The sequence below is a fragment of the Meleagris gallopavo genome, chromosome 1 (assembly GCF_905368555.1).
Source record: "Meleagris gallopavo chromosome 1, MGAL_WU_HG_1.1, whole genome shotgun sequence".
NCBI lineage: Eukaryota > Metazoa > Chordata > Aves > Galliformes > Phasianidae > Meleagris > Meleagris gallopavo.
Window position 1 is genome coordinate 40522152 of NC_139404.1, and position 16181 is coordinate 40538332.

The 16181-nt window shown below is 35.0% G+C and overlaps 1 protein-coding gene across 1 annotated transcript in view; it reads left to right on the forward strand.

Moving 5' to 3' along the window:
- TMTC2 (transmembrane O-mannosyltransferase targeting cadherins 2) overlaps positions 1-16181 on the forward strand; it is a 235291-nt gene that overhangs the window by 203834 nt on the left and 15276 nt on the right. The window contains exons 10-11 of the mRNA XM_085222126.1: positions 4283-4397; positions 8647-8710. Of these exons, the coding sequence (XP_085078252.1) occupies positions 4283-4397; positions 8647-8710 (179 nt within the window). The remainder of the gene's footprint in view (positions 1-4282; positions 4398-8646; positions 8711-16181) is intronic.

The window sequence follows — 16181 nt, forward strand, 5'->3', positions numbered from 1 at the left end:
TTGGATATTTTAGAGCTTAGAAAAAAATAATGTCTAAGAAGATACCAAAGCATTGAATCATCTTCTCCCGGAGGTCTTTGGGAAATCTTGGCTATGCATTTACACTCATCTCTGTACTATCTAGTAAGAAAGATTAAAAATTATATTGAAAATAGTAATGTTGCTCCAAACAGAGAACAGTATTGTTGAAGATCACACCTGAACTATGGATTTCACTTATTCTAGTTAATGAGAAGTATTAATTCCTTGAAGAAAGAAAATATTGAATCAAGATCTTCTAGAAAACTGTTTTCTAAAAACCTGGTTCTAATTCCAAAAAACAGTCAGGCTGCCGTAATTTATGTTGTTGGCAAGAGTCAGATTCATGACACCTGCAGTAAGAACGCTCTGTACGTGATATTGGGCAGCATCTCATAAATCATGCAATTTGCAAGCTACCTCTCAAAGGAGAAAATCCTGCACATAAGTTTGGACCCACACAAGTTGTTCCTCAATCTAGAGGCCTGTGGATGAGACTTACTGATTCACTTTCTCCATCTAGCCAATATTTTGCCCTGCTAGTGCTCTTCTCTTAAGAAAACACATCTTTATATCTTTGACAGGAAAAGTTCGGAACTCTGCTTTTTTTAATGAAGAAAGTACAACACTAACCTGCCAATCTAGTTTATTCTTGAATGATCTTTGTATATCATTTTATAAGAAGCTAATGTTTTCAAAATGAGTTACCCCTACTTATATACTGTAAATTAAATTTAGATGTGTGAATTAATTTGGTTTGCATTTCAGGAGAACCTGTCAAATCTCAGTTGTCAGCTGTAAGTTTCCACCTGATACTATGGCTGGGACGAAGTTAACCTTTTTTCATAAGTTATAACTGGATGATGCTGTGTTTTGAATCTGTGACTAAAGCAGCATTGATAAACACACTGGTGTTTTGGCTCCTCCCACTCTGACTGGGAGGAGTAATAGCTTGGATGAATGACCAAACTGGCCAAAGTGATATTCTGTAATATACAGTATGATGCTCTGTAATAAGAACTGGGATAGTTGAAGAGAAAGGTTTTTTGGCTTCTAAGGTATCCTTTGTTCAATGAGTGGCTGGACATTAGTCTGCAAGTGAGAAGTGGTGAGCAGTTTCCTTTACTTTGCAATTCCCTCCCTCCCCCCTTTTTTCACATATTAAACTGTCCTTATGTTGAACCTTAAGCTTTCTTCCTTTTTTCTTCCTATATTTTTTTTCACCTCATACTGCTGAGAGGTGGGATTGAGTGGGGGAGTGCTTGGCAGTAACGGGTAGCAGCCTATCACATATCTGCTATGCACTCAGGTATTGATTTTTCATTAGATTGAAAAGGTGACAGAAGAAAATGTTTAATCAGCAACCTCTGATTAAGTCACCTCTACTCAGGAAATGATAGGGATTTGTTCTTCCAGGTGGTCTTCTCTTCTTTGCTGTAGGGATTCGTTAAGAGTTTGGATGTAAGAGGTGCTATAGTTGCTTTTACTGGATGCTATGTATCATCCGCTTCTTACAAATTAACATGAGTTATTAGCAATGTTATTAATCCTGCGATATGGAAAGAGACTTGTTTATGGGAATGTGTGGTCCCAAAGCTTTTTGGAGAACTGAAAGTTTTGCTTTACTTAGCTGGGGTCATGGATAAATTGCAATTTGTTCAGTTCACTTTGGTAAACCTGTAGTAAAGGTAATCTTTTAATATGCTGTGTAATGTAATCTTATTATAGAGGCATGCTTAAGAGGTCTAATAGCAAATAGGGCAAATTTTACTTTTAACAATTGAAAACATTCGTTTATAGCTGTTGCTGACATTTTTCGTATGTCCATGTAGATTAATGGAATGCATGCATCCAAAGTCCTAGAAAAGGCTATTAAGATAAATAAGGTTTTAACTAGCAATGCACTTGCTAAATGTAAATAATGTCCTTCTCTAAATCAGCCTTCTTGTAGAAATCCCAAAGTATGTAGGAATTTCATAATATTTTCAGTGATATATTGATCTTATAGACCTCTTAAAGAGCTAAAAATTAACCAAGTGTGTTTCCCTTAAAACTGCCAACAAACCATTAGTATTAGTTTGGAACAGTTTAAAAAAATGTAATTTAGAAATTATATGGATGAAGTGAAATAATTTTACCATCTTAATGAAGTAAATCTTGAGTCAAGAAAATCATTGATTATATCACATTTAATTGAACATATCAGCTACATTCTACTACGTGTAGGGTAGTTATAAATATATATGAGATAACATCTTGGTTGAGGTCCAGTGTTGAAATGTTTCATACAGACAACAAGAAGCATGGTTCTAAAGATGGGTCTCTGAATATCTTTGAGTAATTTTTGTCGAGAACAATGAGGATTTTTTCTACCCATGTGGAATTAATTGCCCTAATGAACACTTGACATTATTTGTGGGTTTTAAGCTGCAAAATATTTTTCCTAAGGATGACGACTTTTTTTCAGAATTATCTTCTAAGGCTGACTATGTCTTGAAGTCTAAAAGATTCTTTTTCTCATCTTCTTGCTGGATGTATAAAAAGCCCATCCAGTTACTATAATCTTGTTCTTCTAATTCCATGCTTTCCATTAAACAAACAAACAAACAAACTTAATATTAACAGTTTAGGGCTAGTTTGCTTTGGCATAGACCCAAGATTAGCATTACTCTTCCAAATCATTTGTTGAAAGAGAATTGCAATGTCAGTTGTTCAAGCTTGTTTTAAAGATTTCTCTTTAAGGAATTTAGAAAGCCAACCTAGATTAAGAACTGCCTATGGTAATTAGTAGACTTACTTGCATGGGAATTTTCAAATTCATATCAGTGTTTGTTTAACTATATACAAAGCAAACCCTAATGTGGTACAGAAAAAAAGAAGAGAAAATAGGAGAAAACTTTTGGCATTTGTTTCTCTTCTTGTTGTGAGGAAAGAGAGGAAATATTGACATTTTCTCCTTTTTAAGAGGCTCTAATTAATGGCTTAAGTGATGGTTTCTAATTCTGAAGTTCGATTACTTTTTCATGATCCAAACTGCTTTTGTATGTTGTTTTTGTATGTGTGTGTTTCTCCACTTCCTCCTCTTAATCTTTGTCACTGCTGTTGATCCATGTAAGAAAATCTCTTTGGAAATTATTTGTTTCTGGAAACAACACAAAGCATCATTATGCGTGAAAGGATGGCACTTATTTGAGTGTGGATGTAACTAAAGCAAGCAAGGCTTATGCTACAAATGCAGTAAGACATTTATTTTATTGTTTTCCCAAGACTTTTTGTACATCTGAATAACTAAGACAGGTAGCTGCCTGAATAAAGAATCTCTTGCCAAGTTGAAATGCATCCATAGAGAAAAAAACAAAAAGCTATGAAAGCTGTCTTTCATCACTTTTGGTATTGTGGTAATTCCTTCTGCATATGTGTTCATTGTATCAAGCATTACTGGATTCACTGTGGCCTCGACAGACCTTGCTAGCTCTAGTTATGTGGATTTTCTGCATATGCTTAAAATGACTATCAAAAGAACAGGGACTGTGTGAGGAAAGAACACAAGCAAGAAACAAAATCCCTCACTGTGAGAATAAACCATTTGTTCGTGGGCTGCTGCCCCTGAAGAGACTTGTGGCAAGTGATGGCCTAGTAGACCTTTGGTTGACTGATCTTACTTTACAAAAATAAGATTAAATAAGGATGGGATGCTGGAATGTGTAATCACCATACTTTAAGATACGTTTTCCAAATATGTTATTTAGACACAAAGTCTAGACAGCTGAAACCCTATGATTTTGGTCCTTTATCCAAAAATAACACGTTTCATAAAGTAAGTGTGAAAAAATCATTAAAAGGAACAGAATTAAGGTGGCTGGAGTATCTTCCAAAGCATTTTCTTCTTCAAAGGAAAACTCATTTTTATGGAATTTTATTAGATAATATGTGGTTTTCTTCTATTAAAGTACTGTACTTTAGTTAAAATTTGGTTCATATTACATTATTTGTTCTTTTTACTTGGTCTAATGAATAAGATAGTGCCATTGTAAAATTTATTAATATGTTTTTAGATACTTCCTAAGTTTTTTACAGAACAGATAAGGATTATGTAGGAAACGAGACAGATCTTGCAAGTTGTAACGCAGAGCAAATCGGCAAATGACAAACACTGAGTGTGGAACATCCAATTTTTGAAAAATGTGTATTTCACAACTGTATTATCTGAAGCATCATAGATCAGTTGGTTTTTATGACATCAACCTCATGTTCTCCATTGCAGGTCAGTTCCTACTAGAGGAATCCCGTCTGATTGAAGCCGCTGAGATGGCAAAGAAGGCAGCTGAACTTGATAATACAGAATTTGATGTTGTTTTCAATGCTGCCCATATGCTCAGGTTAGTATGTTTAAATCTAACTCAATTTTCTCTTCCAGTTTTGAGGAAAAACTTCTTACAACCTTTGCTTATATAGAGTTTGTTGTTTTTTTTAAAGCCCAGCAACTGTTGTCAATAATTCAATATTGCTGATAAAAAGAATTTGAATGAAACTGTTGCAGGACTTAATACTATCTATTTCTAATTTCCTGAGTGCTTGTAATTTATTACCTTTAAAATTTCTGTTATTCACAAGCAGATCATTCTTTTTGCTTACACAGAAGAACAATTGGTTTATTTTTTGAAGAACATTCTGCAGACTTGTCTTTCATCTGATCTTTAAAGTTTTTAGAATACAAAGCAACTGCTTTGTATTGAATCTGATCTGGATGTAACTAGAAAATACATTTTTTGCTAATATCAACAGGAACACTATGATGGTTTGAAATCTAAATATCCTCAAGGTTCTGCTGACTTGAAGCTATATAAGAGGAATTAATATTATCAGCATACGTGATTCAATATATAATCTTATATTTAATTATGTTCTCTTTCTGAAATTAATAAAATGTTAGACCTTTTCCTTTAAAAGGAATTTTTTTTTTTTTCCTTTTAAAGATGGCAAACCTGGATATTCAGTAACATTGAGCTTCTGCCTGCACATTATCATTAATCTCACATTAATGTAATAGGTATTCTCCATACTTGTTTTTAGGATATTATCTATTGTGTGCTTGACAGGTGTGAGGATACTTAATTTCATTTAGATTATATCTATGCTTAGAAAATATATTAGCACAAAACTTATTTAGGTTATTTCTCTAATGAAGATGCGTTGCTTGGCTGTTTGTAGTTTTATTACTGAAGACAGTAAACAAAAGGAAAAGAAAATGATATTAAAACAGAGGTAGAGTCAGCTTCAGCCGAGTGGCCTGTGTTTCAGAAAGAGGTTTCTATACCAGGATTTTGAAATAAGTGCTTTTTGATCTTGTTGGGTCTGTATACTTGTAGGTTTCAACGAGTATTTTGCTGAGGGATTCTGAACAGCATTCTCTATTTTAAATATTTAAGCAGAATTAAAAACCTGAAAATAGTAACAACAAAGCAATCTCTAAACCAAAACTCTAAAAAAAAAAAACAAAAAAACACCACCACCAAGAAAAAAAGCCCTGATAGTTTAGCTTAGGTAGAATCCTGTTGTGCCCATTTGAGATGTCTAGTTGGTCTAATTTTTCATTTAAATATGCAGCCTTCTTTGTGGAAGACTATAATGTCCTCTCAATATGCTCTTGGAGTCTCAGCTGGTGTGGATGATATAGCAAGATTCAGCATGGCAAAGTCAAATTGAGTGCTGCTAAGTATTTTCTTAAAACCACAAGCATTATGATTTCACTCATTTTTGCTGCCCATCTTGTTTTACTGCTATACTTAGCAATTTATTCGATATATTACTTACATAATAGAAATTAGGCAAAGAGATTGTCCATTGGGTCAAAGCAACTACTTTGGGACAAGGCAACTACAATTCCATTATGAGTCTGCAGGACTTCAGAATAACTTGGTTTTAAGAATACTTAGAATGAAGGAGAGCTGAGGTGATTCCAAATAGAAAGCAGTACCAAAATACAAATTAGTAAGAAGAGAAACAAATACTCAGAGTGGCATGGAGTGAGAAAGCTAGAAACTATGGTACCAATGAATGCCAAGGAGAATCATAAAAGAAAAGCTGAAATGAGTAAATATAACAGTTTCATGTAGGCAAGTAGCTGCTATTGAAGTACCTCAGCTATACAATCTGTTCGGTAAGAATTCTGAGTGGACTGCATGTCTTTGAGGTAGAAAATACATTATAGAAGTTCAGAAGGCATGGAAGAGAACTACCCTAAGAGAGAAGAAGGGATATGCTTTAGAAATGTATTATGGATTAAGAAGCAGAAATTGATGTTGATTTGTGTGATGTAAGGTATCGTGAATGGCTGGGAAGATAACAGCAACTCAGAAATTTTTTAATAAATCCTATTTATTTTTAATTGTCTAAATGTTCTACTCAATGCTACGTTTTTTAGTTAGGAAGATTATCATCTTTCCTTCCTGTTAGAATCCTGTTTCCACCATTACTAGCACCACAAGATTCAAAAACACGTAGGTGCTTATTTAGAATTGCAGATAAATTCTTTATAATTTGGGTTACAGCTGCTTTGGATGAAGGATGATAACAGCATTCCCTAAATTTCGATTTATTTTGTACTCCAGTTATTACCAAATTTTGAATATTTTGAACAACGGATAGACTTTTTTTCTTCTTTTTCTTTTTTTTTTCCCCATAAATTTGCATAGTAGTCGTCTGTAAAATTCGTTTTCTTGACAAATTTGTTCTTCAAACAGCTTCATTCAAGGGTCATATAGCTGTTGTGGAGGTGATCCTTAATGGAGTAACTGGTCATGTGTTTTACTTTAGTAGTATTAGAATACTACTTATATATAATATATACTTATATATACTTACTTATATATAGAATACTACTTATAGCCTCTATTTGAAGCCTTTCAGCAAAACTAAATACATTTTAATGGAATGTAGTGAAGCATGTATTGGAAATGTATTATGTTGCCTGGAGCTTCGGTGATCAAGTCATGTATTGACAGTGCTTAGTTTCAGTTGAAGGTCAGCTTCTGTAAGATCCTTTCCTGTGAACTAGGATGATTGCCTTTAGAATGAGGAATGGGAATGTAGTGAAAGCACCATACTAATTAGAAACAGGAGAAAGTGCTGTGTAATAAATTTCAATTTATGTGCCTTATAGCAAGTACTGAAATTTGAAAGTATGAGGATTTTTTTTTCCAGTAGTTTCAAGTGCTTCCTGTGCCCAGCAGGAGTGATTCAGAAGCATGTTGAATAAATATTTTCAGATATTCAGCTTTTTCTAACCATGACAACCAACCACTACGTTGATGATGCACGTGTAAAGTAATTCAAAACAGTTCACAGGTATCAACTGGGTTCTACTCAGCACACAGTCAGAAAATGTTTTCAGCTTGCATGTGAATTATTAAGAAACTTCAAAGAGTTTATCCATCCTCCCTTTCTCCTCCCAGGACCAATCGCTGTCTGTCAAGATGTGTTGATTGAAAGTAATTGCCTGTCATGTGTAATGTGGCTATGTTTAAAATTTGGGTGGATGGGAATGTAAATCAGAACACAGTGTAATCACTGAAACATGTAAAACCCCATATGTAACAAACACGGTAAAATCTCCAGGTATGAGTGCTCTATGACTGATACTCTTTGAAGTGTTCTTGAAATGTGAAGAAAAAGGGGAAAAAAAGAAGAAAAACCTGCCCCAGTCTGTGTTATATTAGTTTTCTGGTTTTTCACTTGTATCATAGAAATGCATCTGTAATCATGTAACACCAACAAATGCCCTGAAGAACTCCTGTCCTAGGACAGGTAACTTGTCATGCAAAAATTACGTGTGTGTGTGTGTGTGTGTGTGTTTTTCCCACCCGTGATGCCATGATGGCTTCATTATTGTGATAGAACAATAGCAGAAGAAAAAAAAAAAAAAAAGAGGCTTATTTGACAACATACTCTATTTTTCATGTGATTGCATTAAACTGCAAAGTTAGGGAATGAAGATGTAATAGTTTAAGTTATAGGAGAATGTAGATGTTGTCTGTGTGAAAGGAAGAACAGAGGTGAGCTAATAGTACTTCAGGAACGATGAAACTCAGTCCCATGGGTTATGTGTTCTAAGTTAAAAAAACCCTCTTAGTATGAGTAGTTGCCAAAATGAGAACTCTTGTGTAAATTATTTCCCTGAATTGTGGAAACCAATTTTTAAGAAATCATTTTATTCTCTTTCTTCTTTCTTTTAATTGGATAACAGTTCACACAGAAATAAACTGCACTATTGTATAACATATTGCTTAATAATTTGCTGTTAAAGTATGGCTAATTACAAAAATGTGCTAAATATTCATCTGATGAAGACTGGTACATGTGTGTTTCTGCCTCAGATGAGTATTTGGCTTTCTGCAGTACTCTTCAGTGTGCACTAATACCTTTTCAAAGCTAAGAAGAAAATAAGGCACAAAAATGTTTGTAATGGATATTCTGAAGTGCAATCTAAAAGATTTCTGTATTTCAATTTAATGCATTTGTTACGGTAATATCCTTAAGTAGTGGGAAATGGTTACAGTATTTTTTTTAGGCGTGCTTTTGTATATGGAAAAACAGGTGTAATTATGTTGTTTTTTTCTGTCCTGATAGACAAGCCAGTCTTAATGAAGAAGCTGAGAAGTATTATGAAATGGCAGCAGGATTAAGACCTAATGTAAGTACCTTCTTAATGATATCCATTACTTAAACTGATGAATGTTCTACAGTGCAGAACTGTTTGTGCTGAGGAGAGACTTCTTGCTGGTGTTTGATCTCTTGGCCTCATACATATTTTTTTAGTGGTTAATTATAGGGTAGTCAGCTAAAGCTGTTCATTTGTTAGAACAATCACCGCACTTTCATTTTATCTTGATGCAGTATTCTAACAACAGGTCATACTTGGCTAACATTTTAAAATATAGATTTAGATTTCTTTGTCTACTTATAAATGTGTTAAGTTTGGGAAGGTCTCCTAATTTCATCTATTTTCTCTAATAAAAAGAAAATGAAAGTCTATTTTGTGATTATTTAAGGGATTTTAAATAATAATTTAAGACTTTTCCTCTTTCTTGAACTTCTAGCAAAACGTTGTTCAACAAGCAATGTTTTTACTGCAGAGGTAGTTCCTCTAAGGTTGAAGTACAAAAGCAAAAAAAATGTTTATTATTGAAGTGGAAATGTGTAAGAATGTGTAGGTGCTCTTTTTTAGAAAACAAAAATAAAAGCTCATTACCTTTTTTACTATATTAGGAACTAAGGGAATAAAATATTTTCATTTTAACACTTCATTGTTGTATTCCTTTTCAATTACCTTCATGCATAGGGAAAAAATACCACTCGTGGATATAAGAGGTAGAATTTATTTTTAAAACCTCATGCTTTGTATGTGTAATAAAAGAAATATAGAACACATTCTTGTCATAGAAGTCTATAGTGGTTAATTTGAAAATATGTTAGCAATTTCAGTTAAAAAAAAAAAAAAGAAAGTCTTAAAACTACAGAATTTTCAGGTTTAAAAATAACCTTTCACCAAATCCTAAGTTGAACCTTAAGTTGATGATCCATTTCTCTGATACAACTTCTTTATTATTCTCTGTACCAAGATACCTAAATTATTAGTTATTTAGAATTAGATCAGCACCTGGCTCCTGAAAGATAGACAACTAGTGCAGCCTGAAACAATACTCAGATTTACAATTTCTTGTATCTGTGTATCTATTTCTTTGCAAATATTGCATATTCTTTAATACCACTAATATCTCTACTATGAAATATTAGCCTTAGCAGCAGTAAGAGTAGCTACAAACTCTTCAGTATTTTACTGCTAGTAAGGGAATTCAGATTCTCATCTGAGCCTTCACGAAACAAATTTAGTGTCAGCATTCTAACTCTGCGGCTGTGTCCCTGTTAGTTGTCACAGTGATGGCCTAGCGCATCCCAGATGCTTCAACTTCAAAACACCCACAATAGCTTTGGGGACTAAACTGCACACATACAGGAAATGAAGCTGTGGTATGGCAAAGTACAGAGACTACCATGTGATACTGACCTCATTCTGGTCCTTGTTTTATTGTAAGTAATTTCCTGAGTTATGACTTTCAGAACTAATTGGTTGGCCATTTCATTGGATTTTTTTTTTCTTTTTTTTTTTTTTCTTTTTTCCTGGCAGAATCTCCATTCTTGCATTTGTCTCCTAAGCAACCTTTTCTCTATTTCAGTGTCTCAAGACTGGGGTGCAACAGTGGACAACTAATATGCCTATGTGTCTTGATCACTTTCTCATTCAGTCAATCCATTTTTGTAGAAATTGTGACTAAGGAAGCTAAAAACAACCTAAAAACAACAACAAAAAAAAACCAAACAGCAGTCTTTAGTTACAGGAGAAATGAAAATTCTCTGGAACATGCAAGCCATTGTTTTTAAGAAAGAAAATATGGATTATATTTTTGTTGTGTTGGTGGTGATTCATTCACCATTGAATTAATTCTGTTAAGATTTAAAGATACTGAAAAGCTGTATTACAATGAGTAATGTATTTGAGAAAAGGTTATAGGTAATAAAGGAACTACTGAAAAGAGCACAGATGAGTTATTATATATGTATTCATTTGAACATCTTTGCTTTTGGTTACTTCATTCTGCAGAACGTAAAAGAATTATAGCATTTCAGTATAGAAGCAATAGCTGAAATTAAGCTTGGCTAAAAAAGAAAAAAGCAAATCTGACTGCAATTATTCTGGATTTAGATCCAAGTGTTCTCAAAATTTTTCATGATTAGCTGTATTTACATTAGATAAGTATTTATCCTCTTTGAAAGTACTTATCCTCTTTGTATCTAGTCAAATTTTAGAAGAGCAATACTTTCCAGGGAATATAATACTTCTGTGGAGATGGGAATTTTTTTTTTTTTTTTTTTTTAATTCAGTGAAAAGGCAAGCATTTTCAAGATTATTTATTTCCAAGCAGACTTCACAGAGCTGACTTTCCCCTGGAGAGCCAAAGAGGAGAGGTATCTAGGAAGCAGTTCAGAGAAGTCTACTTGTATTTGCTATGAATAATTTCTTACAGGACTCACTTTTCTTCCTTCAACTCTATAGGTAACCTAGAGAGATTATTTTCCCTAGTCCCTGGACCTTTTAAAATATTTTCTGAAAAATGTATACCCACAGTGCGTGTTTACCGCTGTCAAAACAAAATCATTTTAGGGCCTTCTTAATAAAGCACATATGTGTTCATTCGAGCAGTGTTGTCTTGGATGGATGTTAATCACATTAGTCTAATTTTAACAAATACAATTGCATGAAGAAATGAAAGTGCGGGCTTCTTGGACAGACAGACATTTCTGCAATAAGTATTCTGAGTGGGAATACTGTTGAGGAAAGTCTGTACTCACAGATGGTTTCTAGGTGCCCTATGTCTTGTAATGTTCATATATCAGAAAATTGTTTTAATGAGTTGTTAGGCACTCTGAAATGTGAGCCTTAAGCTCACTTTGTTGTGGAAAAATCAGTCATCCAGAAACTGTTTTTAGACTATCATTCTTTACAAGAATGTGAGTTATTGATGTAAGCTTCAGGTTTTATTGAACTTTTAAGATATCCTTTGTGTAATGGAACTGCATTTCTAATTTTTTAAGTCCAAACTTGAAGCAACCAATCTTAAAAAATCTGCTCTAGAACCGCCCACATATGGCCAGTGGCTCTTTAGAAAAAAGAGCACTTTGAAGTGTAACCTCAAAAGCATTAAATGAAAGAGAACTCACTAGAGCTTTAAGACTTTGAGCCACCACCTTGAGCTGATTGGCTTAGAAGCATTCCTCAAGGAGTTGCCATGACCTGCAAGTCACTGCCATCCCAACCACATATTAGTGCTGCTTGCAATCTGGAGCTCATGACAGCTTTAAGCCCCATATCATCGACACATTGTCAGAAACAGCTGTTTCCACTCTACCACTTCAAAAGGGTTTGATTAAATGTCTTACTGTAACAACATATATAAAGACACACACATAGAATGAAGGGGAAAGGAGAAATGTACTTATAAGCAAAATAAATAGAATTTCCACTATATGGTTTAATCATGGTGTGGAGGACTAAACTATTTCTTGACTTGAAGGGTTTATGTAATCAGTTAACACAATATCATATTAAAAAGCAGTTTCTACAAGTGCTTCTTTCGGTTTTGCCCTAGCACTAGAATACAGATTTTGTGTCAAAGTCTCCAGGCTTACACTAAGCTGTCCAACAGCTAAAAGAAGAACACCAGTGATTTTCAGATAATTGAGTATATTTTGATAGCTTTCTTCTAGATAAAATGCTTTTGGTTCCTTGTTATGGTATATATGCTTTATATTCGTGGTAAGGTCTCAAAAAATGAATGTTTCCTACAGCACATACGTTTTTAAAAAATAAAGTAGATGTTGGATTTTATGTTGAAACATATGTAACCAAATTCTGCTTTATCATGATTGTTTTCTTAGATGTTTCAGTGTCGAATTTCCCTGTGTGACTTCCTCCTAAATGTTTAGTTATTCACTCTTTTAGCTTGGGTAAATGTGAAAGAGATGACCTTAATACATTTTGCCAGCATTGTTAAAGGTATATCCTGTTTTCACAGGAGAATTTTCATACAGCTTATAAGAGCTCCTGCTATGTTAATTCTGCTGCTGATGGAAGATAGATTGTTTACAAGTGATTTTGCAGCTGATCCTCAATTGAGGAAAAACTAGCACAGTTCCACACTTTGCAAGATCCAGTCTTCTGCTCATACTTCTTCATAGATACTGTAAATCCCCCACCAGTGATGTATCTATTGTTCCTGCAGCTCTTTTGAGAAGATCTAACCGGTGTTATCCATACCCAGCTGGGGTGTCTTGCCCAAAGGACTCAGGAGCATGGTACAGACAAAGCTGACTCAGTCATCTACAGAAACTATGCATATTTCATTTCTATACCACGTATTATTACCTTTAAAGCACAGAAATGCAGAATGACTTAGGTTGGAAGAGACTTAAAGATCACCTAGTTCCAACCCCTCAGCTGTGGATAGGGATGCCTCCCACAAGATCAGATTACTTGAAGCTCCATCTAACCTGGACTTGAAAAATTGCAGAGATGGGGCATCCACAGCTTTTCTGGACAATCTATTCCAGTGTCTTGCAGTGTCTGAGGCACAGACTCAGATGTGAACAATCCAAACCGTTTATTGCGGGTTCAAACATCCCTCGTTTACGTTCATGATTTTTCTCTTGTAACTTTCCCACCTGCCTTTACATGTCAACAAAACATTCCACAAACACTCCTTAACCTTGCATGCAGTGTCATGGGGCTTAAAGCTGTCATGAGCTCCAGATTGCAAGCAGTGTCAGAGTCATGAGTCATTCAAAGCCACTCACTCTTCCTCCAGTCAGGGTCATTATCATGCAGCCATCACACAGCTTAACTGACTTTGTTTTTCTCTTCAGTTAGTGTCCTTTGTTCTCATCATTGCTTTCTCATGCTGTTTATCTTGCTCTGCAGCTTCTGCTCTGAATATTCTTTCTTGAATCCCAACAGTGTCTCACCATTGTTGTAGTAAAGAATGTCTTCTTAAAATCTCATCTAAATCTACCATCTTTTATTTTAAAACCATTACCTCCTGTCCTAACAAAACATCCCTGATGAAGAATCCTTTCCCATCTTTCCTGTAGTCCCCCTTTACGTACTTGAAGGATGTTATAAGGTCTCTCTGGCATCTTCTCCTCTCCAGACTAAACAATCCCAGCACCCTCATCCTTTCTTTACAGGAGAGGTGCTCCAGCCCACTGATCTTTCTTGTGATCTTCCTCTGGACCTGCTCTAACAGGTCTCTGTTTTTCTTATGTTGAAGAACCCAGAGCTGAATGCAGTGCTGGTGACTCCCAAGGTTTATGAAATTTCCAGTTAAGAATCCTCATTCTAAAATGTTCTTTTGTAATTTTACTTGCTTATTCAAAGTTATGACAGTCATATGTTTGTATGTTTATTCCATGGAATAACCACACAGTCCTATTTTTAGGTAGTGTCAGGCACTGACTTGTGTTGCTTTTACAGAGAATACGAAAGTGAGCCATACGGAGCAGGTGTAGCTTCTGCTGGTTGTCTGCCTGCCCTCTGAGCTGCTTCCAGCATCTCCCCTAGTGGCGCTAGTTATCGCTGAGCCTCGCATTGTGTAAACCTTCCTCTCAAGCATAAAAAACATTCTGCCTCAATGACCTAAGTGGCTGTGGATTCCTTCCAGTCCAGCAGCAATCTTGACCTGCTGAAACTGTCTTTGTTTTCTGTTGAAGGTATGAGGAATAAGAAAACTTCCCTCTTCCTGCTCTGTTGCTTTCTGAAGACTGTATCTATTGCTATAGGGCATACAAAACTTTCAGGGACAAAAAAGTATACCATGGCTTCCTAATGAGAAGATGGGTATGACAGATGTGAATTGTACTTCCAGATGGCATGCTGCTAGTATTTTGATTTAAGACAGATATAGGGGTAAGTAGCTTAGCCATGGATTAGCTCCACAGGGAGAAGAGACAGTGAAACACCCTGAGAAAAAAGGACACCACTTTCTGGTTGTTGCCAACTGGTTGGAATGTCTCTTTTGACAGACAGTAGAAGACTGGCCCTGAGGTTTGATATCAAAATAGTTATGAAATATATTGACCTTCCTAGCAGAAGGCTGACCAAGCCTAAAGATGGTCTAGAAGGGGTGAATTCCAGAGAATTAAGAATTACTACATATAATCTGTCCTTCATTTCAGGTAGAAATAGTCTTCAGTGCTTTCACAGCAGTAGTCATGCTCCTCCATATGAGGAGCTCATCAGTACTTGCCCTCTCTCTATGTCTCCTAAGCTAGAAAACTTTTAAAATTTAGTTTAGACTCAGGGCCCACATTTTTTTCTTGTGATGGGAGTTGTGCTTCAGCCATTCCAAGTCCTTATGCTCAGCTCATTCCTGTCTGTGCCTAAGTGGAAGGGATTTGTGTTGCCTATGTCTACCTACGGGGAGAAAATTGTATTTCTTATGAACTAAATAGTTCTGTCTGTAATGACAATTACATTTGCTTATTGACCTCTTAAGTGTTTTAAAGACACTTTTAGTTTTTTCCTTGTGCACAGTTTTCAGCTTCAGGACAAGCCCTGCCTATAGGTTGTTTTTCTAAATCTTTAAGTATTTCTACTTTACTTTCCCACATTTAAAAAGAAAAAAAAGATTAGATATGCATTAAAAAAACACACACAGCATTTCCCATCCCTCTGATGTCTGTCGGGGGACAAAGAAAGAACACAGGCTACTGGAGTGGGGATATTTACCTGTAATACTTGAGCGCAATATCAGGATGAGTTGTATAATTTGAAAACCAACTTACTCATCTGTGGAAAACACTGAATTTCCTTTGGGAAATACAAAAGTGTATTTTATAGCCTTATCCCAGAGCAGTCTATATGTGTTTTCTCATGCATGCTAGCAGCTCTGTGAAAACAAAGATTGAATGTGCTTTTCGGTGATTATGCAGTACTTCAGACTGGTTCTGAATATTATGATCCATCTCATTTTAATATACGTGGAAGGAAAGTGAAAATAATGTTATTATAGTTGTCTTCTTCAGTATCATGAGTATTTGGTTATAGGAAGCTCTTTTGTAGTTTTATGATTATGCAAGCAGTTAAATTTGCAAATATCTGAAATCAATTCGTGCATTCCATGTAATGTATGAGACTGGGAATTAGAATGAAAATGCCTTTAACTTGCTTCTTATTTCTCATCAAGAATAACTTGTTCTATGTCTATATAATCAATACATAAGTATTTTGTCTGCATAAGCCTCTAAATGACTGAAAGGAAAATGCATTTGTTTTTTCTGCTTACCTTGTGTAGCAATGTAGACTTATTACTTCTCTGTTTCTCCCATGTGAAAGGTAAATGGGGCTCTGTTGTTCCTGGTTTCTTCAAGTAAAGTTATGTGTTTACATAACTTAGCTATAGCTATGAATTCATCTTAATGCATAGATTTTCAAACAGTTAGCTTACATACTCAGAAACATCCCACAAAGTAAATCAGAATCTCATTCCCATGGTAATTTGGAGTGCTTTTCTTTTCAGTTTTGACTATGAAAATGTTTACAGATTTCCTAT